Source organism: Pygocentrus nattereri, chromosome 8 (assembly GCF_015220715.1).
Source record: "Pygocentrus nattereri isolate fPygNat1 chromosome 8, fPygNat1.pri, whole genome shotgun sequence".
NCBI lineage: Eukaryota > Metazoa > Chordata > Actinopteri > Characiformes > Serrasalmidae > Pygocentrus > Pygocentrus nattereri.
In genome coordinates, this window is record NC_051218.1 from 37,406,474 (window position 1) to 37,430,950 (window position 24,477).

Consider the following 24,477-nt stretch of genomic DNA (forward strand, 5'->3'; position numbering starts at 1 on the left):
CATGCACCACAAACAGTCTTAATTATTTTTACATGCTTATTTTTCAACTTCTCTTTATCCCTAAGAATTCACTTATGCTGTTTTTGTACATTGGATTTAAAACTGTGATGTGTGAATGATCTCAGTTCTGATTGGCTGTGTTGTACTGTGCCTCTTTTAAAAAGCAGTCCAGGCTAAAACACTCCTTTTAACTTGAGTGTGAATGGGCAGGGCTAACCCGTTCTATGCCGAATAGGTTATATAAGATTGTATGGAAATGGGTTGGTTTTTGTGACATCACAAAACAATTCATTCAAAATGGGTTGTTTTTACAGCTCATATCCCACACATGGACTGTATGGATCGGTGAAACTGAATGGTATGTTTTAAAACTTTAGCAATGTGGTGTGTATACTTTTATTTAAAAAAAAAAAAGGACAAATAATACATAACATTTTAAATGATAATTAAATACTATTATTATCTATCAGTAGCACTTTATTGTCAAGTTATCTGCTCTGAGATTTGAGCACCGCTTTAGAATAACAAGGCTTTCTGGAGATTCATATTACTATAACTTCATTCTCAACGTTTCACAGTTTTCTGTCATTTTTCTGTACCATTTTAGAATAATCTGCAACTGAGTTTTCAATGGAGCTTTTTACAAGTAAAAAAATACCCCCCATAGACCCCATAAACCAAACAAGTGCCAGAAATGAATATTTCTATTCAAAAAATGATCCATTCAATAATTACTGAATGGATTATGTCATGCGATCTCCATTGTAACCACGTTATAGTTTATTATTTAGTTAATACCTTGACGGTTCATTCATTCTTCGTGGTTAAGATGTCTTAAGTGTGTCATACGTTTGGAGCAGCTTTCTACGTCAAAGATGAAGCCAGCTCACTTGAGGAGACAACTGAGATCTTAACAGGCAAACTTGGCCATAAAAATATTTCATTAATAAATTCATTTAACATTAGCCTACTTCAAATCTCAAGGGGTACTTAAGGTGAGTAATTTTTAAAGTTCATTTCTTAAGCCTTTCTACCAATGATCTGAAACATATTCAGTTATATGTGAACTGTTTTATAAATGTATTTGCAACAAAATAGGTTTAAAAACGGACAGTTTTGAAAGTGATACCAAACTTTTAAACGGTGGTATACAGTATAGTCCACATCTGCACGCTGTGCCTAATCACATTGTGCCATTGTGCATGCCGTACTTGTATTCCTTGGGCTTTGGATCTGAGGCCCTGAATGAAACGGTGCGTGTCACAGGGTGAAAGGTCACCAATGTCCACATGTCTGCACTGCAGTCGGGAAGGCACAGGACTGACTCTCCAGGTGGGGTCGTTGCGGATGTGGGCCGTGTCCTCTCTGAATCCTGGCAGCTCACCTGTCAAGTCCAGCTGAACCTTCCGGAGAGTTCTTAGCTTAAGGACCTTTATGAAGAGAACCAGGATGCAGGGTGATGTTTCAGTACAAGATGAAAGGGTGCAGTTTTTGTTTCGGAACAAAAACCTTTAGTGTAAAAATATCTTTGTTTATGTTTATATACACGTCCTTTTCTGGTCATACATATGACTATAAAGTCAAAAGATATTATGTAAATACATTTTAAGTGGGAATATGCACTGGAAGTATAAAAACAAAAATGTCTGAATATTTCTTTTCCATCACTTTATTTCTACAATCTGTATTATGGACAGCTGGGCAGCAGGATTAGACCTAGGCTGAATCTCAAATGTCTCCTGACTCCCTATGTAGTGTGCTGTGGCTATGGCTTCTACACTCAAACAGTGCTCTAAATGTTAGACAGCGAGCCATGTAGCTAATGGCTGGATGTAAATCACTTTCTATTAGACATATAAAGCAGTATTTGGGTGTGGAAGCCATTATTTCATGATCTACATAGTGCAATAAGCATAAGCAGCTTTGAGAAGTAGGGAAAGAATACTCTTAGAAGCTTCATGAATATGGGCCCAGATGTTATCCCTAGATCAAGCAGCATAAACCAGGGTGGCTGGTCACCAGCAAAACCAATATTTGTTGTGTTTTGGATGCTTGTATGATGGTCAATCAGCATGACCATGCTGGAATGTCCCTTCGGTCTGCAGTAGAAATGACTAGGCCTATGATAAAATTACAAATTATAATGCAAATACTTACAAATATTTGATCCATAACACTGTGTTTCCTGCAGACTCTGCATTTATTCATTTCTTACTCACCCTGTCAACCTCTGGTTGGAATGTGGTGCATAAATCGGACAGAAACTGCAGCGCCTCAGTGGTGAAAAGGGTCTGAAACTCCAGCTGCAGCACCGCAGGAGGAGGCTCCACATCTACACCTCTGGGTGCCTGTGCACCAAAGAGAGACATTCAAAGCTGGGCTGATGTGATTTTGGTAGCTGTGCCTAAACATTATGAGCTCAGGTAAGCACAAAACCTTTACAAAGTTGTAACTACATTGAAATAGCTTTTTTTTGCTTTTTTTCCCCCACAGCACAAACACTCAGGTAGTCTACTAATGAACACACAAACAGTTCTAAAAGGTTTGGAATATTTTAGACATAAAAATCTAATAATAATGACAACAATTTGTGTTAAAAAAGCAAAAAAGAGAAAACTTGCCAGCATTCTCCTCAGCCGTTCAGTTCCTCTTGAGCTGGACTTTGGTAAGGTCATTGAACCTTGGATGACTGTCAAGCCAAATATGGGCAACGTTTTGTTGTTTTTTCCTTTCTTAGTGGTAAAATCATTAATAATTGCTGTTATGTTTTAGAATATGTTACCTTTCTTGTAACCGTAGACTATGTTCTCCGTACTCTACAGGGAGGACCTTTCTTTAAGTAATACTTTGCTTTTTATTATAGTGCCATCAGAACTGTACATTGTTTGGTAAAAGGGACACGGCCAATAGGCCTCACCCTTACACAGTTGCTTAGCATATAATCGCACTGCAGCTGAGTCTTAATTGGCTCCCTACTCCCTACGTAGTGCACTACATTAAATTAGGATCCAACAGCGCGTAATATGTCTAACAGTGAGCCGTTTGGGGTTCGGCCACATTCCCAACTGGACATACAGAGCACTAACTACTTAAATAATAAAGTCATAACTCATATGGTGCACCATATAAGAGTACAGAGCCATTTGAGACACAATCCAGTACAGTGGGACAGTCAGAGAACTTGTAGTGAGGAGAAATGCCTTACTAACCACTACTAACCAATCAGCTCTCAGTAGCCGTAACGCCAAACAATCAGCGTCTTGCTGCCCAAAACACGTTTGCTGTACAGGTTTGTTTTATTTGCCTTTTCGCGAAACGCATCCTTCGACTTTCCAAAACTAAAGGACGGTCCACGGATAAGTGGTTAAAAACCTCGTTTTGTTGCATTCACCACCATTTATTGCGGACTCGCTCGGTGGCGCCCTCTGATGTTTGGCAGTGCTTTGACCAGAAACCAGAGAGCTTGTAGAGAGGAGACTTACCACTCTGCAATGTCTCCCGGGTTAGTCAAACACTAGAGGGCGCTCCTGAGCGAGTCCAAAATGAATGGGTTGATTCCGGAGCACTTGAGCAAAATAATCATTTATAAATGCTTAAACATGTTTCATGTAAAATAATGCATTCATTTCCTGAGCGGTGAATATCATAAAATATTTTAACACCTCTGTTATATTTTTAAGAGCTTTTAAACTCGAGCTATAGGAGTTTAAAGCGGCACCTCATGTGGGTGCATGACGTCAGTGAGCGCGAACAGCCAATGAGGAAGGGGCTAGGCAGGCTCCTAATGAAGCGGCTCTGCTGGTGCTTTCAGATTTCCTTGCAGCCCGAAATCTCGCGAGATGTGCGCGTTAGCATCGTACGTGGCTAAAAAACCAAAACAGTGCAGTGATGTGGGTTCAAAGCGATCGGTACAAATAGCACCGAAAAGCGCCACAGAGCCCAGAATCAGGGTTCGAGGTTGAGATCGAGAAGCAGGTAGATTCCAAGCTGCAGCTCGGCTGGATTTCCGAGATTTCAGCCGACGTTTGATATCCGGCCAAAGTTGCCCTCGAGTGAGTGATTAGAGTGACTCAGCTGAGCGGCTGATCAATGCTGTAATCGGCGCAGTGACACAGTCCTGGGGAGAGAGACTGTGAGGGATAATGGCAGAAGAGTCCTCTCTCTCCTCTCTGGAGTTCAGCTCCTCTCTGCCTCCTCCCCGCACTCGGATCTTTAAGATCATCGTGATCGGAGACTCCGGGGTGGGGAAGACCTGCCTGACTTACCGCTTCTGCGCCGGCAGGTTCCCGGATAAGACAGAGGCCACGATCGGGGTGGACTTTCGGGAGAAGGTGATAGAAATCGATGGAGAAAAGATTAAGGTGAGCATACAGATCTGAGTCTGGGGGCCAAAGCGTGTACCTGTCGCACCACAGTTAGAGGGGCATTACACCATTTTGACAAAATATCGGAATAATTCAGTCCTTGTGATGTGAACAGTCCAGAAGAGAGGTTTGATAGGAAATGGTTCTTTTGCAGAGAAACTTACAGACTCAGATTTCTTTACAGCGGTGGTGATAGGAACCAGGGGTCACACTCATTAATAATGAATAAATTCGTTTTATTTACTGTCCAAAACAACCAGTGAACCCACACGTGTTATCTGAGTTTTATATGTAATGTTGATGATTGGAAAAGTCATATGAAAATAATCATTTTCTTTGGGAATTATTTTGCCTTACGGCACCTTTAATGCACCACTCCACCATGAATGTACTAAAATAAATTGATTCAAATGTGTTTCAGACCAAAACGTTATCACAAAACTATCATAAAACAGTGTCGCAAACAATCATTTTATGTCATTTTATGTAATAACTTTCAGAGGCATTAAACTCTTCAGATGTCTGATTCGTATCACCGCCTCTGAATGATTTTGATTAAAGTTTCTCTAGAACAGAGCATTTCGCATTAAACCACTCAAGGATTTAATTACTCAGAAATTTTGAATATATTGGAGGAGTTTCCCTTGAAGTGCGCATTACTGTATGTCCGAAAGTATCCAGGCACCCTTAGTGAACACAGTCACGTTGAGGTGACGAGCAGCTTAGGTCTTCATAGAAAAGCATTGATCAATCAAATAGGAAGCTGCACATGAAAAGGAAGTCACCATATCAAATGCCAACTGTCAGCTAGAGGGGTATAAAGTCCAGCCCAGTGGATCTGTGTTCTCTGGAGTGACAGCGCTCCATCCAGTACCTTTAGGGTGAGGTGGAGTGGTCCGTCCTACATCTGTACCTGACCTCACTAATGCTATCAGAATCGATCAGAATCTTTCATTTATCCCTCTGGTGTCTAGTCCAGCAGTGCCTGTATCGGATCAGTGCCATCTCTGTTAGAAACACCTTATTACAATTTAAAACTACTGCCGATACTCCAGTTGGTCTCTTCCATGGGTCTTTTGTTTGCCATTTATAACAGAAACGATGAAAAAGTGAAATAAAAGAAATACAGGGTGATTCAAAAAGATTGATCCGATTTCAAAGTGATTCATTTCGCTTGTAAATCATTACAGAACAATGCAGTCAATTGTAAGTGGTTTAAGTGAGCATAAAGTTTATTGTGTAATTTATGAACCTCCTCAAGCTGTACAGACAACAATAACGCCATAGTCAAATTCATCCCACACTCAATTGAGCATGTCGGGTGTCACTGCACTCACGGCTCTTTCAGTGCGATTTCGGAGATCATCCAGTGTTGTGGAACCAGCGAGGAGCACTCTGAGTTGTTGGAGGTTCACTGCCCATGAAAATCACTTTGCACAGTTATGACAGATTCACTCTTATTGAAGTGGAGAACACAGAACACTTTCTGCTCTGGGGTCGCATCTCCTCACAGACTGAAAGGAGCCATCATCCAGCGACAGTCTGAAACTCTGTGACCCCCTCTTTCATTTGGTGTGTGATTGGTTCCTAGGCGCCTCACGGTCGTAAAAATATGGCGCTTTGAAATCGGGTGAATCATAACAATAACTTCTAGACTTTTTTGTCTATAACATTACATTACATCATGTTTTCTGTGCAGCAGTTTACATGTTTGTATTATTTATAACTCTGTTGCCTGAGTAATAAGATCACTGTTTTGCCCCCTGAACATGAAGAAGACATTTTGAACACAAAAATATTGAAAATTAAATACAATCTTGACCTCCGAATCAAAAATTATATTCAGTCTAAAAACATGTGCCACTACACCCACATCAGTTTCCCATCACCCGTTTTTTTTGCTTCTTCTCTTGATCACACAGAGGACTTGATGATTTGCTAATGATGTGACTCAAGTGCAGTTTTTGATGACAGACATGAAGCAATGCATCGTAGGCGGGACTGTAGGTGGGACTTGTTCTAATATGGTTGATTTAACTCTTAATTGGCTTGATAATTAGCTGAAGGGTTTATCAAGTTCTATTAAATCAGTGCAGGGCATTCAATCCTGTAGTGCTGTGTAAGGATAGTTAATTAAGATCAGTACTATTATGTTACCAATTTATTTCAATACTACTGAATATGTAATAATTCCATATCATTTAATACCAAATTATTAGTATCGGCACCATAAGCCATAAGGCATGCGTGCTTCAAAGTCTAGTGGTGATTGTCTGTCTAAATTACATTCCATAAGCATGTAATTACCCACAGTGCTTCATGATTAGTCTGCAATTCATAAATATATCAATTGTCATCACCATACACTCATATCTGTTTTAAGTCACACCCACATTCAGTTGGTAGTTTAAAAGAAGGTTTTGAAAAAAAATGCATCATTCTACGGTTGACAGCAAAATCTAGGTACTGTATTGGGATCAGTTTTGAAACATTAATAATGATACCCAGCTCTTGTGCTGTGGCCGGTCAGGGCTCAAACTGCTCATCCCTGCTTTAGCATGCTCAGATATGAAGCTACTCTCTGTGCCTGTCACAGAAATCACAGATCATCTGCTCTATTTCCGTGCTGCACACTGACACTGAATCCCTGTGATATTTCTCTGTTACTCTCGCTGAGACTCCCACGCTGCCCCTCCAGCACAGACTCCACTGTCGTGCCTCTGTTTACTCATAGACAGTCTCTTACTGTTTCTCCTTCTTCGCTGAAAGGACAAATGCTATTCAACACTGTAAGTGCAAAAATGCTGCGTTCTGTCTCTTGCTGTATCGTTTCCTCCCACTGTTTCTCTGAATAGCTTCGCTGTCCAAAGAAAAACGTTTTTGCAGATTTTTATTTTTCTACATATTTTGAACACAGCAGCTGCCCTTTACAGTGTGTAGACATTTCGTAATGAGTGCAATAGCAGAAATGCTCCAAAATCACTTAGATTAAAATCTTTTTACATTAATTTTCATTAGAAGTTAGAATTTTTGCTTCCTCCTGTAAAGTTACTGTTTTAGAGATGCATATGTGTCTTGTATGCAGAGATGTGCAATATGTAACCAGCTGTATTGTCATTGCATCTTATGGTGCAAATAATATCAGCATATTATAACACTAACATATGTTGTACATACAAAAGTATCTAGACACTTTCTAATTAGTGAATTCAGCTACTTTAAGGTGCAGCCACTTCTGACCCAGGTGTTCAGTTGCACCCACGCAGCTAGTATAATCTCTGTAAATAAGCATTGATCAATAAAACACTGGAGCAGCCACCTCTGAGCACCAAGTTCAATATGCCCAGTGCCAAGCGTCAGCTGGAGGGGTATAAAGCCCACAGCTTTGGGCTGTGCAGCAGTGAAATTGTCTTCTGGAGTGATGGAGCTCCGTCCAGTACCTTTGGGATGAGTGTTCTTTTGGCTGAATGCAATCAAATCTTCACAGCAGTGTTCCAACAGGTAGTGTAAAGCCTTCCCAGAAGATTAAGGGAAGCAAACTCCCTTCTAAAATTAAGGGTTTTAGAAGGGAGTTTGGGTCCACAGTGTGTACATAGTGTAATTGGCTTATTGAGTTTTGTCCTTCTCTGCTATTCCCAGGTCCAGTTGTGGGACACTGCAGGTCAGGAGCGCTTCCGGAAGAGCATGGTGCAGCACTACTACCGGAATGTTCACGCTGTCGTTTTCGTGTATGACGTGACGAGCGCCGCCAGCTTCAGGAGCCTTCCGGCATGGATCGAGGAGTGTCGGCAGCACGCTCTGGGCCAGGAGGTGCCCCGCATCCTGGTGGGCAACAAGTGTGACCTGCGGCACCTGGCCCAAGTGAGCACGGAGTTGGCGCAGCAGTTCGCAGATGCACACTCCATGCCACTGTTTGAGACGTCAGCCAAGAACCCGCAGGGGGGCAAGGAGGGTGGTCGCAACAGCAGTGACCACGTGGAGGCCATCTTTATGACGGTGGCACATAAGCTGAAGTCCCAGAAGCCCCTGGTGCTTAGTCAGCCGGCCGGGGGCAACACCGTTACGCTGAGTCGGAACGAGGAGGAGGAGCAGCGAGGGAACTGGGGCTGCAGTTGCTGGAGGAGTTAATGAGTGGGTGGGGCTAAATCATTCTGCATTTAGTAGGCAACTGAACAGGGAAGAGTCACTGGGGTAAAGGGAGGAGCTAACGAGGTAGATTTGAAAACTCTGGCATTTTTTTGTGTGGCAAAAACAAGCTCACAGTTTCTGGTACACATCAGTTATGACACAAGGGAATTTTATGGAAACAGATAAACAACATCCCAGGCTTAATACATACTGTGCAGTATCTGTACTGAACTGAATTCTACAGATGTTCTTCATGCTGCTTGTAAATCCTTACTGTTGTGTTCCAAAGTTACAGTTCAAGCAGATAAAATTCAATATAGTGAACGCAGATTCGGATCAAATTCCCTGATTCCAAACACCTAATTATGCAACTGTACCGTTTTTAACCCCTTAAACACTTAGGCCTGTTTTAGCCCGTTATTAATCTTAAAGCTACAGTATGCAAGATTTCTGTTAAAATTAAGAGAAGCAGCATTACTGAGCCAAAAAAACATGCCAAAATATGGTGAGAGTGCACTGCTGTGAGGTGCCCTGTAAAGCCTGAAACAGTAATTTAAAAGTCAGAGGCATCTGGTTAGATTTCACGAGAGGTTTTTTAGACCACATTAAATGCACACCACCTCAAAACAAAGAGCCGACTAGATGTTTAGGTCTCAAATGCAAAATCAACATTAGATAACTCACGCACGTCCCCAGAAGACGTTTCCTTCACCAAGTTTCTCTCTGAATTCTTTCACTGTGCTCCTAATCATTAGACTCATCTGCTCAGTGAATGGGTCTGAAATAACAAAATAGTCTTCTATATGTTGCCTGCAATAACTAATTTCCACCAGAGAGGTCTCCAAATCCCCAAAACTTACATAGTGCAGCTTTAAGTCTCATTAGTTGGTAACTACTGTGCAACTAATATGTATTTGTGGGCATGAGAACTTGAAGTGTGGACCCACGTACAGACGTACATTGTTGATTCACCACTGGCAGTCAGATTTAATTCAGGTCCATGTCCGGAAAAATGGCCCTCAGGGTTTGAGAGGTTAAAAATGTGCTCTGCTTTTCACCTCTTGAGGTCATATTCCATCACAGAGTTAAATAATGTCATCAACAGGCTACAAAATGAAATAATGTGCTGATTCAATGGAGTGAATGTGCTCAGATCGTTGTAGTGAGCACTGACGTTTACTTTGACACTGATGTCTCTTTTGCACCTTGTTCCAAAAAAGAAGAAAAGAGTCAAATATATGATGATTGTGATTTCACACAACACAGATCAGTAAACGAAGGCTGTAAGGGAACAGGCTAACAGACACAGTCAGTAGTGCTTCTCTGGGGTCTCAGGGGAACTTCAGATGGATATGAAGGGAAATGAGAAAAGACACTAATCTCTACTTAGCAGAACAAGGAAAGTATGTATTGCAGCTTCTCGTCAGTAGTTTTCTTTTTAAATCGTCTTTGTCTTGGTACTGTAACTTGCACAACCACAATCCACTGCACAGGAAGGCTGAAGTAAGCTCTCCATTTCATCACAAACTTTCTGGTGAGCCATAATTCATGTGTGTACGAAATGTCATCCTTAGAATCCGAGAGAAGCTGAGTTTCTCTCTCCTCATGACTTTGTCAGTGTTGAGTGTTGTTTGTGATATTGTATATGGATATTTAGCTACCATGCAGTACTGAGCAAGATTCAGAGACCTCATGGAAGTTATTTGTTATCCAGTCAAAACAGCCATTAATTACAAGTTATTCATTTTTCAAGATTTATTTCTGAGAACATTAAACATAAGATAATCCTCTTGGATAAGGAAGCAGAAAGAAGTATCAGTTGAAAATTGTACTTTAAGCAAAGAAAAGAAGTTGCAGACAAAATGAGACCCCAAGCGGCCATGCAAGACCTGGTAGACACCAAAACTCCCCCCCACTTAAGATAAACAGCACTTAAAGCTGTCATAATGGAGAGAGAGGAGAAAATCAAGCTGCTTCAGATCTGAAAACATCCACAGGTGTTTCTGTCCATCCTTTCACTGTGAGAAGATGACTCAGCGCTATGGGTCTGAAAGGATGTGTAGCTGCCAAGAAGCCCTGACTGAGAAAAGAAGACATTGGCAGATCAAAACAAAGCTGTTGGTGTTCTCAGAACAATGGACAGTCCAGACCTCAGCCTTGCTATATGTGTTTGAAAGTGGAAAGTGAAACCAACTTTTAAGGCTGAACTTTGGAAGCAAGACTCATGAAACAGATGGACGTTTTAAAAAGTCAAAGCACGGACACTAAATATTGAAAAATGTATATTTAGTTGTTGAGACGTCTGTCTTATATATTATGTGCTTTTTTTCTGATGCTGAATAATGAACAGCTTGTACTTCATGGCCGTTTTGAAGGGTGGTCTCTGACATCTTCACAGTTCTGTACAAGCCCTTGTAATATTTTGATGCAGTTAGAAATGAAGCAGTTGCCTCGAATATGCAGCACAGTAGTATCTTGAAATATGACTCATGTCTCATATAGCGCACCGTGTTTGCTCTGTGCATGGAGTTATTGTACTATTAGAGCAACAGTATAAAGTATAAGCATCATTGGCTCTTTCAGCATATAACCTTTCAGTAGATGACTAGACATGCACACTGCTTTAGAGCTGCAAGATGCCAGTGTCTTAGGAGTGTGATGCCATATTAGGCGAACAAGCCCTGCACATGCACGTCTCTCTTTTCTGCATTGAGAAGCGTCCAGAATTGAATACTGCCCTTTTTTCTGAGCATGTTTGTGGTTCCTTTTTTCCCAAGGACTCCCACAGCCACCGCAGCAGGTCCTGTGGTGCGCACTGTGGAAAATCCTCAGGCGTGGACTCACCTAGTGTTTTCAATTTAGGAAAATTATTAGTCTTAAGGAGAAGTGACAGCTGGGCAAAAAAGTCAAATTTACATAATTGCCTCCCCCTATGCCACATGTGGTCAATCATCTAAAACATGGTTGGTGCCTGAAGTTACCTTTATCAAATTTATGCTGGAGCAAAAGGCTAATGTGGTGCATGTATATGTAATGGAGGCTTATACCTGGGGATGCGTTTAATGCAGTGCAGTTTGTAAAACATTAAATATTTCATCAATTGAATCAGTGCAGTTGTAGGATTATTATTATTTGGTATATGTGGCAGTACGGTTCTATTTTTTAAACCCCAGAAAAATGAAATATTTTGATGCATATCGTTTGTGGTAAAATATCTTAAAGTATTGTAATATAATATTTTTGCCATATCGCCAAACCCCTTATGTGTTTGTGCAAAGTAGGGCTGTAAAATAAATCGTGTTTTGCAGTGACTTTCCTCAATAATCACTAAAGGCTGCGATGACAGACCAGATTACCTCAAAAGAGTGATGGAATTAGATGTAATTAGGAATGTAGTGAAGAAGCCCTGCAAGGTCTGCCCTGTGCTGAGCTCAAGTCATGCGCTACAGCATTCAGAGCCAGTACCTGTGTAACCATTTGACTAACCGGAGCACATGCATGAATCAAAAATCACTTTGCTAGCCTGTATATATACTTTAAACATGATCATTATTCCCACTTCCAAGGTTCTGTGTAGCAGCAATGGCTACTGTTACAACAAACATGCATCACCATAAAGAGCTTTTTAGGGAATTGGATATATATGCATTTGTTTTTTTGTAGGCCTATAAAGTAAATAAAAATGCACGTTTTCAGTTTTATGGCCTGTATTAAAGGTTTTTCAGGGAAATGCAAAAATAAATTTGTTGTGATGCTGTTTTTAGCAATACAAGGTTAAAAAAAAAACACAAAGACCAAGCATGTTTTGGCTGATTACATTTGGGCTGAGGGGGAAATTGTGTACATTTGTTTTTGCCAAGCTTTTACTGTAAAACGTGAAGCTTTCAGTTGTAAATAACAGAACTCTGTCTCTTTGACTGCCGTTAGCATCATCATTTGTTTTGCATAGGATAAAAAGGGTTTTAAACAGGTGTTTCCTTGGTCTTGGGTTAAAAACAGGTGATCTGAGTGCATTTAATTAAATGTAGGTCATCGTAAGACTCTTTGAACACTTCTAGCAGTTAAGACAGTCTTAATACTGCAGTGTTCTTGGGAGACTGGATCATGGTTGAGTAGCTCACTCTTTGCTTCTTGGTTTGGTTGCCAAAATGGTTTATTTCAAGTGTCCTTTTCATTTAAATCCTCATGTTCTTACATGCCTAAAAATATTGCAGGCCCAGAAAGGACATCATCTCCTTGGTAATGGTTTTGTTTCTCAGGATTTTAACAATGGCTTTGTGTTTCTAACTGTCAGAAATGCTTTCATTCATACAGAAATGAGTTTTATTGTAACAGATCAAATATTTAATGTTACATTTTTAATGACTCTGTGACCATGCACGTCAGACTTTCCGTGCCAGTTTATTGACATGAGACAAAATGAAAGAGGTAAAGTTTATTGAAACTATTGGGGTTTGAAAGAAAACCTGCTTCTTGTGGTTTTCATTTCAGTCAGACCTGGAAATAAAGCACCATATCCATTTCAATCAATCAGTCTCATTGTTTTCAATGTGGAAAAAAAAAATACTAACTGACAAAAGGCCAAAGCTTCCTTGAAGGCTTTATTGAAAGCAGAACAAAAACAGAACATGCTAAGCTAATGGATACCATCAATAATATGCCTGAAAATTCAGCATTTGTGTCTAAGGTTTAAATTCATTTTAATCGGCTACAAACCATTTAGTATAAAATGGAAATCCACTCAAACCTGCAAAATAGAGCAGAATGATCTTATGGAACCACATGTAAACTGTCCTTATTAGCTATAAATTACATCTGCATTTAAATATTTAATAACATTTGGTGTTTATTTAACAATATATACAGTTTGAATGCCACAAATTACATTAAATTAAAGCAAAGATTAAAAAGGACATACAATAAAATCTGCCTTTGGCACAAAACAAATTCATAAAATAAGGATATGTAAGGAAATGTGGAAATGTCCTCTGAAGGCCAGTCTGATATTTCGCCAAAGCCAAAGGAAAGGTACAGCTTTAGTGGTCGTTGACACTGAAGACTGACCAGGCCAGTTTACTCCAAATCCTCTCATTGGCACAGAAGGCAGTTCTTAAGCGAGTCTGCTGTAGGGAGGGAGAGCAGAGGGCTCTTCTCGCTCAGCGCATGGCTCTATGAAGGATGCCGGAGAGTTAAACACTCGCTCTTCTCCTCCTGCAAAAAATACAGCACTGTCTTAAAAAATGTCATAAAATAAACAGAGGTGAACAGCTGGAACCTCAGCTGAAAAGTTTGCTTTGATATCAAAGATGATCCTCCATTTACATTAATTATTAATTAACTTATGCTTGGATTAATGTACCAAAGATATTTCTTGCTTAATTCATTTTTATGCACCTGCTTGCCAACTTCTCCATCCTTTATAATTACACAGGCCATTTTGTTACTGTGCCTTTAAAAATAACAGTTGTATGCACAAGTCTTAACACCCATGATCAAATTACATGTCGATTTGAAGGGAGAATAAGTTAGACATCATCTACAACACACAACTTTTCTGCCAGTTTTAGTGTGCGATTTCTATAGTTAACCTACTAAGAGAAAAGGCCGTGTTAATGATAAATTCAGTAAGTAAACAGTGCATTTTTCCTTTTTTACTACAGGTCCTTTAAATGGCTCAGTAGATACTGTCATAATTAAACAATAAATGGGCTGATACTGAATTTTTCATCCAAAAAAGTCCTGGAAGCCCTCACCAAGCCTCTCCTCACGCCTCTCCTTTTTGGGACACATGATAACCAGTAACAGAAAGTTAATGTAGTTACTTTCCAACCTTTCCAAAAGAAGGGAAAGAGGCGTGCAGAGACTGCATTTGAACAGAGTTCAATAGAAATATGTGGAATTACTTATGAATATTTTACCGTCCTGGAGGTGTCCAGTGCTGCTTTTACAGACCTGCTGACCTCGAGAGCTTAAAACACCCAGATCATAGTAAAGCAAATTCATGTACATACTTAAAAATTTTGGTTCTTTAAGGGTTCTTTAGCAAAGAAAATCATTCTATGTAGAACCATAACATTTAAAAGAACCCTTTGCATGATTAAAGGGATCTTTGCATCATGGAAGAGTTCTTCAGATTGATGGATAATGTACTATAACAGGTTAACAGATGTAGAGGTTCTATATAGAACCTTTTTGAAAAGAGTTCCTTATAGCACCAAAAAGGGCTCTTCTATTGTTACGATGTCAGACTTGGCACCAAAGAATAACCCTTTTTAGTGCTATATAGAACCCTTTTCAAAAAAGCTTCTATAGAGAACCATCTACAGCACATTCTCCATCAATCTGAAGAACTCTTAAAATGGTTCTTTGAGTGTTCATGGTTCTGTATAGAACCAGTTTCTTTACTGAAAACCCTTGAAGAACCATCATTTTTAGGCATGTAATATGTAAACACATAAGGTTTTAAGACAAACCTTATGTATATGCATGTATGTATATGGAAACAAAGATGCAAAACAGCTCGTTTTGAAATCATAATTTGTGAAGTCACACACACACAAAAAAAGTTCAACAGTTTCCTTTCACACGTTCACGCTGAAGTTATAAGGAATGTTCCAGCCTGGATGACTTTTTGAATTTAGCGCAAGACCAGATTAAAAAAAATTAAATTGACCAAAATGGAGATGCATGTTTTTTTTTTTTGGACAGAGACTATTTAATCAGTCTATCAAACTATTTATCAGTAACAAATACAGCCTGTTTCATTCTAAGGGTTAAAGAGGCTGGAAAATGTAAAAATAGTCATTTAAAAGTTAATTATGACTACACACACCCACCCACACAATAAGTGAACCTCAGGGACAAAAATAAAATACAAGAAAATATACAATATGAGCCCTTTAATTCCAGCCCTAATACGCTTTGTTGTGATGTTCTGATCCTGCTGAGGATCTGATTAGCTGGGTCGGGATGTTAAATTACGATTCAACTGGACTCTGCAGGACTGTAAATGCTCAGCAGGCTGGATACCCCTATCTAACCCACCCAACAGTGATCTCACCATGCCAGGAGCAGACCAGTTCAGTCGAATCACTCGGGTCATTCTGTGGGACCAGTGACTCCTGTTAAACACAAACAGGCACAGAGTGAGTCAGACCGAGATCAATTTTTAGATGGTCTAGAATGTAATTTGATTATTAGTGACACTGTACAAAACTGTAAAAATGTCAGTTCAACTTAAAAAATTACTTCACATGGTACCAAACAATTTAACTGATTTAAGCACTTTAAGCAAAACAATTAAACTTTTTTTAGGTTTAAATCAAAACACACTTCAAATCAGCTTCTGCCCTTTTACAGTGTAGCGTTTCTGCAACACTTTATGAAGACTCAGATTTTATGACACGTATTTTAAGCATTTACTTTTATTATGCATACAATAAACGTATTACGCACAGTCTTGTGACTTGCTTGCTCACGATCATGCATGGTGTTTTTTGTATGCAACAAATGTGACAACACAAGGGGATAAAATGCACAGCCTGTATAACACTACAGGGGAATTTCACTGATTTTTTTTCAAAATTCCTATCAACTAGTTCAGGTGTAAGTGTCAATCGGAGTGCATATACCTCATTTATATACAATCCCAATTCCAATGAAGTTGGCACGTTGTGTAAAACAAATAACAGAATACGATGATTTGCAAATCCTTTTCAACTTCTATTCAATTGAATACACTACAAAGACAAGATATTTAATGTTCAAACGAATAAACTTTGTTTTTTGCAAATATTCACTCATTTTGAATTTGATGCCTGCAACACGTTCCAAAGAAGTTGGGACAGGGGCAACAAAAGAATGTTTGGAACATTCCACAGGTGAACAGGTTAATTGGGAACAGGTGAGTGTCATGACTGGGTATAAAGGGAGCATCTCTGAAAGGCTCAGTCATTCACAAACAAGGATGGGGTGAGGTTCACCACTTTCTGAACAACTGCGTGAGCAAATAGTCCAACAGTTTAAGAACAACGTTTCTCAACGTGCAATTGCAAGGAATTTAGGGATTTCATCATCTACAGTCCATAATATCAAATAGAAAACCAACATTGAATGCCCGTGACCTTCGATCCCTCAGGCGGCACTGCATTAAAAACCGACATCATTCTGTAATGGATATTTACCACATGGGCTCAGGAACAATTCAGAAAACCACTGTCAGTGAACACAGTTCATCGCTCCATCTACAAGTGCAAGTTAAAACTCTGCCATGCAAAGTGAAAGCCAGATATCAACAACACCCAGAAACACCGCCGGCTTCTCTGGGCCCGAGCTCATCAGAAATGGACGCAAAGTGGAAAAGTGTCCTGTGGTCTGACGAGTCCACATTTCAAATTGGTTTTGGAAATCATGGACGTCGTGTCCTCCGGGCCAAAGAGGAAAAGGACTGTCCGGATTGTTCTAAGCGCAAAGCTCAAAAGCCAGCATCTCTGATGGTATGGGGGGTGTGTTAGTGCCCATGGCAGGGGTAACTTGCACATTTGTGAAGGCACCATTAATGCTGAAAGGTACATTCAGGTTTTGGAGCAACATATGCTGCCATCCAAGCAACGTCTTTTTCAGGGACGTCCCTGCTTATTTCAGCAAGACAATGCCAAGCCACATTCTGCACACGTTACAACAGCATGGCTTCGTAGTAAAAGAGTGCAGGTACTAGACTGGCCTGCCTGCAGTCCAGACCTGTCTCCCATTGAAAATGTGTGGCGCATTATGAAGCGCAAAATACGACAACGGAGACCCCGGACTTTTGAGCAACTGAAGTTGTACATCAAGCAAAAATGGGAAAGAATTCCACCTACAAAGCTTCAACAATTAGTGTCCTCAGTTCCCAAATGCTTATTGAGTGTTAAAAGGAAAGGTGATGTAACACAGTGGTAAACATGCCCCTGTCCCAACTTCTTTGGAACGTGTTGCAGGCATCAAACTTAAAATGAGTGAATATTTGCAAAAAACGATGAAGTTTATCCATTTGAACATTAAATATCTTGTCTTTGTAGTGTATTCAATTGAATATAGGTTGAAAAGGATTTGCAAATCATCATATTCTGTTTTTATTTATGTTTTACACAACGTCCCAACTTCATTGGAATTGGGATTGTACATTTTAGCCCAAAACCTTCTCAAAAATATAAACAATATCTCCGGTATTATTCACAACCATTTAATGTAAAAATATTATGTAAGGGAGCTTTAAGAGGTGGACGTCTGGTTCCTATCACCACCACTGTGGACAATTATGCATTTTAAATAATAATCAGATTTAAATAAATTATATAGGGTATATACACCATTAAATAAAACAACATCTATAAACAGCATCATTTGCAACAGTTAAGACTCCTTTCGTAAGTCACACATGCCTGACATGATTAGAACAAAGTACACAAACTAACACGGTCAATGTTTTCATCTCTATTCACGGTCAGAACAGAACGGGTGGGCCAACACCACCCCCTCCCCCTCTTCTCTGCAGTCCATGCCTACTTAGGTACTTGTGGTGTAACACATACCTTGATGTGCTATTATGTCAGTCTAAACTCTACAGTGTGTACTCACCATGCCAGTGACTGAGTCATAGCAGCCGCAGAATGGCAGACTGCGGCAGCCCACAATCATGATCAGCGAAGAGAAGAGCAGCGAGCACACGCTGGCTAGAACCATGGTGCTGTTTGCTCCCTTCACCATGCGGCTCAGCACAAACTTCTGCATAGGACACAGAGCACACGAACACTCAAACAGCCATTTTAGAGTGAGACAGCCAACAAGATATACTACAGTAGTTAAGTTTCTCAACATGGGAGAAAGGCTTTTTCACTCCATACATCAATAAAGATCAAGTTACAGTGAGGACTGAAGCTGTGAAACCGTAGAATTATTATGCATTAGTGTTGGTGCAGTGTTCACAGCCTTTGAGGTGATGCTGTATGATATGAGGCTGGTTAAAAGAGAATTCCAACATTTTTGCTAAATTTCTACATTTCTGACTCTTCTATTTGACTGTACATACAAATCTGTGCCACTGGAGCACAACCTTTATCAGGTGTTCGCATGATAAATCATGTGAACAGTTACAGCGTTGCAGGTCGGGTGAGTGGAGGTGAAAGATCGGAATGGTCTGACTGTACCACTTCAGCGACATGACGGGGGTGAAAGAGCTCATCATCCTCCTCTCCATAGCTGAGCGTCACCCCGGCATAGATGAGCACAATCACAGTGGCCATATAAGACATCACAGTGGACACTATCATGACGTTGACCTGAAGGAGTGGATGTGAATATGATGTTAATTATGACAAACAAGCTAATTAAACTCCTCCATATCACCCATTAGAACAAAATCTCCTGATTTTTAAAATGGTAAATTGATGACAGAAGGGAAAAACCTTCAGAGCTAAGGTGCATTAGTTAAAATGGAATTCTGAACCATCCATAAAGCCACGCAGCAGAAAAAGACTGGTACAGGCCACCTGCAGGATGCCCCACACCACCACCACCTTCAGTTCTGGATCATGACAACTCATCCTAAAAGGTATTACTCCAGAGAATGCAGTTCCACAGCTCAGTAAAAATTACACTATATTTGTAAGTAAAATACTTGACAAACTACATTATTTCAAGGCCAAAAATGCAATAAGCTAAACATCGTCTTCAGATCCAGGTCTTGAGCCCAGTTTCCAGTCCAGTGTGTGTGCGCGCGTGTGGATATTTTATATATATATATATATATATATATATATATATATATATATATATATATATATATATATATATATATATATATATATATATATATATATATATATATATATATATACACACACACACACACACACACACACACACACACACACACACACACACACACAATGTGTGGACAATTATTAGGCAAGTGAGTATTTTTACCATATTATCATTTTTAGGCATATTTTCGAACTCCACAACCCAAAACCCGACCACCACTGAACAAGACACATAAGCTGTCTAGATTGGTCCAAGAACAATCTGAAGACAGATTTTTCAAAGGTTTTATGGGCTGATGAAATGAGAGTGACTCTTGATGGACCAGATAAATGGGACCGTGGCTGGATCAGTAACGGGACAGAGCTCCACTTCGAGTCAGACGCCAGCAAGGTGGAGATGGGGTACTGGTATGGGCTGGTATTATTAAAGATGAGCTGGTTGGACCTTTTCAGGTTGAAGATGGGCTTAAAATCAACTCCCAAGCCTACTGCCAGTTTTTAGAAGACACTTTCTTTAAGCAGTGGTACAGGAAGAATCTGCATCTTTCAAAAAGACAAATGATTTTTATGCAGGACATGCTCCATCACATGCATCCAAGTACTCCTCTGCATGGCTCGCCAGTAAAGGCATTAAAGATGACTTATGACGTGGCCCCCTTCCTCACCTGACCTGAATCCAATTGAGAACTTGTGGGCAATTCTTAAACAGGAGATTTACAGTGAAGGAAAACAGTACACCTCTCTGAACAGGGTCTGGGAGGCTGTGGTCGCTGCTGCACAAAAAGTTGACCGTCAACAGATCAAGAAACTGACAGACTCCATGAATGGAAGGCTTATCACTGTTATTGAAAAGAAGGGTGGCTATACTGGTCACAATTTTTTTTTTATTTCTCAGAAATGTTCATTGGAAAGCTTTGAGTTGTTTGTTTATAATTCTCACTTGTGTGTGTGTGTGTAATAATATATATATATATAAATAACATTTTGAGGTCCCTATTTGAAGACCTTTGCTATTTATAGTGTGAAAAATGTTCTCTCACTAAGTGAGAGAGAGAAGGGATTAGGGTACCTTTCTGGCAAACATCCTCAGGGTTCAAACTTAGCCTGAGGGCCATGCTTTGGACAGCCCTGCTCTAGCTCACGCTTGGCATTGGCCATCCTGTGTAGCTGCTCCATAGCATGACATTCTATCAATTAATACTTTGCCATGGAGATTATACACGCTGTCTGGTTGCCTGTGTGAGCAATGCGTGCGCTTTAAAGTATATGAATTCACCAATTAAATAGGCATGTCTGGACATTTAATGTATAGTTTCTGTCTATGTTGTAGTATCTTGCAGTACCCATAGTGATTAAAACTAAACTCACCAGGATGGGGTTTTTCCTATGTGAAGCAAAGAGGGCAAGCACACCAGGCACAGCCATGATCTAAGAGGGTGAAAAGAGGTTTAAGCATTAAAGTAAACTCAGGGAGCAGTGTTTGCACAGTTACTGGGTGACCATGTCTGACTCACCAGTCCTGCCCACAGTGGAGCTCTCGTTGCACTGAGCGTGGTGCTCATGCGGAAAACCGCATCCATAAAGCCGCACACCACACAAAGACTGGCACAGGCCACCTGCAGTATGCCCCACACCACCACCACCTTCTGGTTGAAGATGAAATACCTGTAGCGCTCCATTCTCCGGCTTGGCCTATGGTGTGCCAGGACGTATCAGGGTTCTTCTGTGCCACCTAAATCTGCAGATCTGCAAGACACAGACTAGTTAAGTGTCAAGAAGAAACAAACAAAGGGCCCATATCATGGAATTCACTTTCTTAAATAAGCTGTGTTCCTAAAAAGTGTCAAACTTTAAAGCGCAGTTCATGTGTGGAATTTACACTGCCTACTTTGCATTCACTGTTTTCATGATGTCACAAAAATCTATGCATTTACATATATCCATCTAATCAGGCTGAAGCAGTTTAGCCCCGCCCATTCCCAAAGAAAGAGACTGCTTACTGAGTGTGGCACAATATAGAGCAGCCAATCTGAACAGAAATCCTTTTCATATTGGTCTTAAAGGCACAGTAACAAAAACAGCCAATTAATTATAAGAGATGAGAGGTTGTAAAAATCTGTCATATAAAAATGAATGAATGATCACTGTTTTCATAAATCATAAAAGCATCGTAAGTGGACCACAGGGAAAAACAAATTACAAGTCAATTATAGGATATGGGGGGCGGCACGGTGGCGTGGTGGGTAGTGCTGTTGCCTCACAGCGAGGAGGGCCTGGGTTCGATTCCCTGGGTTTCCTCCGGGTTCTCCGGTTTCCTCCCACTGTCTGAAGACATGCAATCAGGTCGATTGGACATGCTATATTGCCCCTGGGTGTGAGTGACTGTTTCTGTCTGTCTGCCCTGCAATGGACTGGCGACCTGTCCAGGGTGTATCCTGCCTTCCGCCCGATGACTGCTGGGATAGGCTCCAGCACCCCCCATGACCCTGACAGAGAAGTGGCTTAGAAAATGGATGGATGGATGGATGGATTATAGGATATGGACCCTTTAAGTGCATTTACCTTGATAAACTGTGAAAAGTCCAATTATATACAAATGTATATTTAACACTTTCCTTCATTTGGTATCTCACTGGCAGATCCAAACTCATACTCATGTACTTTGTGCTTAAACTCTGCTTTTATGACAGTAGCAGTCATTTTTAAACACTTTTACATGGTGTACTATGAAAGCAGCCCACAAAAGCCGAACCTTCAGTGGGAATTTCACACAAAAAAAAATCCTGCAAAACAAAGCCATTAAGATGTGAACCACAGAGTGGCTTGCTGTAAAATGCTCCTTTCTAGAGAAACGCACCCAGTCAGAACTGTTCACAGGGTTGGCTCTAAAAAGCTCCCTCACAGGAGGTTATTACATGAAATGGCTAGGAACACACTGCCTGATGTCCAAGACATTGTTCCGGCCTAAAGCATATTCTTAGTACGTTCATGGTGGAGAGGGACGGGCAGGGCACGGCTGCAAAATAGTCCCCACAGAGAAAACTTTTGTTTTTCAGATTTACAGCTATTTTACCATCAGCATGACATATAAAACCTCACAAGACACATGTAGATTACCTGGAGGTCTTTAGATAGTAAATAAAGTGGCAATTTGTCTTCTAGATGTCTGGACTCCTGGTTCCTATCAGCATCACTGTAAATGACTCTAGATTTATTTGCAATGAATAATTTAATATCAAACCATTTCAAAATGCCTCAACCAGAGAATTTCGCACAAAGTTTGAAAGATTGGTGGAATTCCCCTTTAAGAGAGGGGCTAATACTATGTGTGCCTCTGCCATGCGGCATCACTGTGAACTTGGAGGTTTATACAGAGACTGACTGGGAGGCTTACTGGGCTTAAACGAAGCCACGACTTGCTCACAATGTTTTCCCCAGAAAGTCACTCGGTTCATACCTGACCAGTTTCCATCGTCCACTCACTCCGAGGTTTAATTTACAAACCATGAACTTTGACATTAAACTCTAACCAGATCCGCTTCGCACATGTTCCAGGACGTCCAAAGAGAGCGGCGATGGGAAACGCTCTAGTGCTGATGGCTACGAGTTTCAGAAGAAAGAGAAAACATACTGTTCATATTTAATAAAGCACGATTACCTTCCCGCTGCTCTCCGTGACTGGATCTTCTGACTTCCGGCCCTCTTTCCTCGCAGCAGGTGAGTCACTCATTTACCTGAACACGCCTTTCCATAGAGTGGGCGTGGCCGAGCTGTAACGCTATTGGCCATTTGTGCCATCGTTTTGGAATAATTAATTACGTGATTAACATAGAAAGCCCCGTGACTGAACAGATTCACTTTTGATTTAATTGATAAAAGCACCGCTATACAATATATATAGTGATCTAAATATCTGGATTTTTATGTTCAAAGACGGGGAAGATGAGTTTTACTTAAACACATAAATCTAAAATTAGGGAGTAGAAAAGTATTAGGTCAGAAGAAGCTTATATCTTCACCCTCACAGTAAAAATACCAAAAAGTACTTATTTAAAGGCAAAATAAAAGTCTCTATATGCATGAGTTTGGTTGAAATGAAGTACATCGGATCACTATTTTGAAGCATGGTTGTGTGGGTACAAGTGCACAATTGATTCAGCCTTCAAAAATCTCTCTCTCTCTCGCTCTCTCTCTCTCTCTCCATCCATCCATCCATCCATTTTCTAAGCCGCTTCTCCGTCAGGGTCGCGGGGGGGTGCTGGAGCCTATCCCAGCAGTCTTCGGGCGGAAGGCAGGAAACACCCTGGACAGGTCGCCAGTCCATCGCACCTCTCTCTCTCTCTCTCTCTCTCTCTCTCTCTCTCTATATATATATATATATATATATATATGTGACTGTCTGTGTCTGTCTGTCTGCCCTGTGATGGACTGGCGACCTGTCCAGGGTGTATCCTGCCTTCCGCCCAAAGACTGCTGGGATAGGCTCCAGCACCCACCCCGCGACCCTGACGGAGAAGCGGCTTAGAAAATGGATGGATGGAGATATATATATATATATATATATATATATATATATATATATATGTGTGTGTGTGTGTGTGTGTGTGTGTGTGTGAGAAGGGTTGGGAGGGGTGATGGTGAAGTCACTTTGGTACCATTGACTTACATACAGACTAAAGTATGTTTTTTCTTTTCATTTTTGTGACAACTGATATATATATATATATGCAGTTAACAGTGTTATTCTAGGTATTATTTAACCTTGAACACTCTTAAGTCTGGAATAAGTAAAGATAAACTCCCACGTTCATTTAGTTGAAGCTAAATACGACACTTCAAATAACATTAATAACTAAATTGCTTACAACTACTATTTATATTGCATTTATTATTCTTAATATTAATTTGAATCGCCTGCAATGTGTAGAGCAACAGACCAAGATCTAACAACTCACAGTAAATTAGACTGAAGAAGAGAGAAATCTTACATATTACATACATGCTCGCCTACAGGTCAGAAGAATGTAACATTTTAAGAACAGGTAAGAGTTCACTTCTGTTATTATTCTGTAGGGAAATAAATGCTGCAGCTGTGCCTGTTAGGGGGCCAGCAGTAAGAAATGGCCACCTTGTCTTTAAACAGTCGTACGCAGAAGTCATTCTGGTCAAATTTCATGTTTCGTTGA

General features: G+C 40.4%; 3 protein-coding genes across 4 annotated transcripts in view; 1 reads left to right on the top strand and 2 right to left on the bottom strand.

Moving 5' to 3' along the window:
• Positions 1-3,421, bottom strand: part of mlsl (malate synthase-like) — a 14,778-nt gene extending 11,357 nt beyond the window's left edge. The window contains exons 1-4 of the mRNA XM_017692015.2: positions 2,783-3,421; positions 2,622-2,689; positions 2,220-2,348; positions 1,212-1,430 (exon numbers count right to left, since the gene is read on the bottom strand). Of these exons, the coding sequence (XP_017547504.1) occupies positions 1,212-1,430; positions 2,220-2,348; positions 2,622-2,675 (402 nt within the window). The 5' untranslated portion in view covers positions 2,676-2,689; positions 2,783-3,421. The remainder of the gene's footprint in view (positions 1-1,211; positions 1,431-2,219; positions 2,349-2,621; positions 2,690-2,782) is intronic.
• Positions 3,422-3,864: 443 nt separating this feature from the next.
• Positions 3,865-13,022, top strand: rab33ba (RAB33B, member RAS oncogene family a). The gene is made up of 2 exons (XM_017692018.2): positions 3,865-4,361; positions 8,004-13,022. Exons 1-2 carry the CDS (start codon positions 4,143-4,145, stop codon positions 8,490-8,492), a joined length of 708 nt encoding a protein of 235 aa, XP_017547507.1. The 5' UTR covers positions 3,865-4,142; the 3' UTR covers positions 8,493-13,022.
• Positions 13,023-13,074: 52 nt separating this feature from the next.
• zgc:113425 (uncharacterized protein LOC541425 homolog) lies at positions 13,075-23,036 on the bottom strand. 2 transcript variants are annotated; one of them, XM_017691948.1, is made up of 7 exons: positions 22,950-23,036; positions 20,806-21,037; positions 20,660-20,719; positions 18,677-18,808; positions 18,108-18,254; positions 15,553-15,613; positions 13,075-13,703 (listed from the first exon to the last, which is right to left on the bottom strand). In XM_017691948.1, the coding sequence occupies exons 2-7, from the start codon at positions 20,968-20,970 to the stop codon at positions 13,603-13,605; spliced, it is 666 nt and encodes a 221-aa protein (XP_017547437.1). In that variant the 5' UTR covers positions 20,971-21,037; positions 22,950-23,036; the 3' UTR covers positions 13,075-13,602. The 2 variants fall into 2 exon arrangements, with proteins under 2 accessions (XP_017547437.1, XP_017547438.1); XM_017691949.2 differs by lacking the exon at positions 22,950-23,036 and adding an exon at positions 22,749-22,901.
• Between the last annotated feature and the right edge of the window lie 1,441 nt (positions 23,037-24,477).

Bases quoted from the DNA above. Each gene is read 5' to 3' on its own strand.
- rab33ba (XM_017692018.2), top strand. From the start codon at position 4,143: ATGGCAGAAGAGTCCTCTCTCTCCTCTCTGGAGTTCAGCTCCTCTCTG. The intron at 4,362-8,003 runs GTGAGCATACAG...TGCTATTCCCAG, and splicing joins TCGATGGAGAAAAGATTAAG to GTCCAGTTGTGGGACACTGC.
- zgc:113425 (XM_017691948.1), bottom strand. From the start codon at position 20,970: ATGGAGCGCTACAGGTATTTCATCTTCAACCAGAAGGTGGTGGTGGTG. The intron at 18,809-20,659 runs GTGAGTTTAGTT...CCACTCCTTCAG, and splicing joins ATAGGAAAAACCCCATCCTG to GTCAACGTCATGATAGTGTC. The intron at 15,614-18,107 runs GTGAGTACACAC...TGTGTTTAACAG, and splicing joins ATGACTCAGTCACTGGCATG to GAGTCACTGGTCCCACAGAA.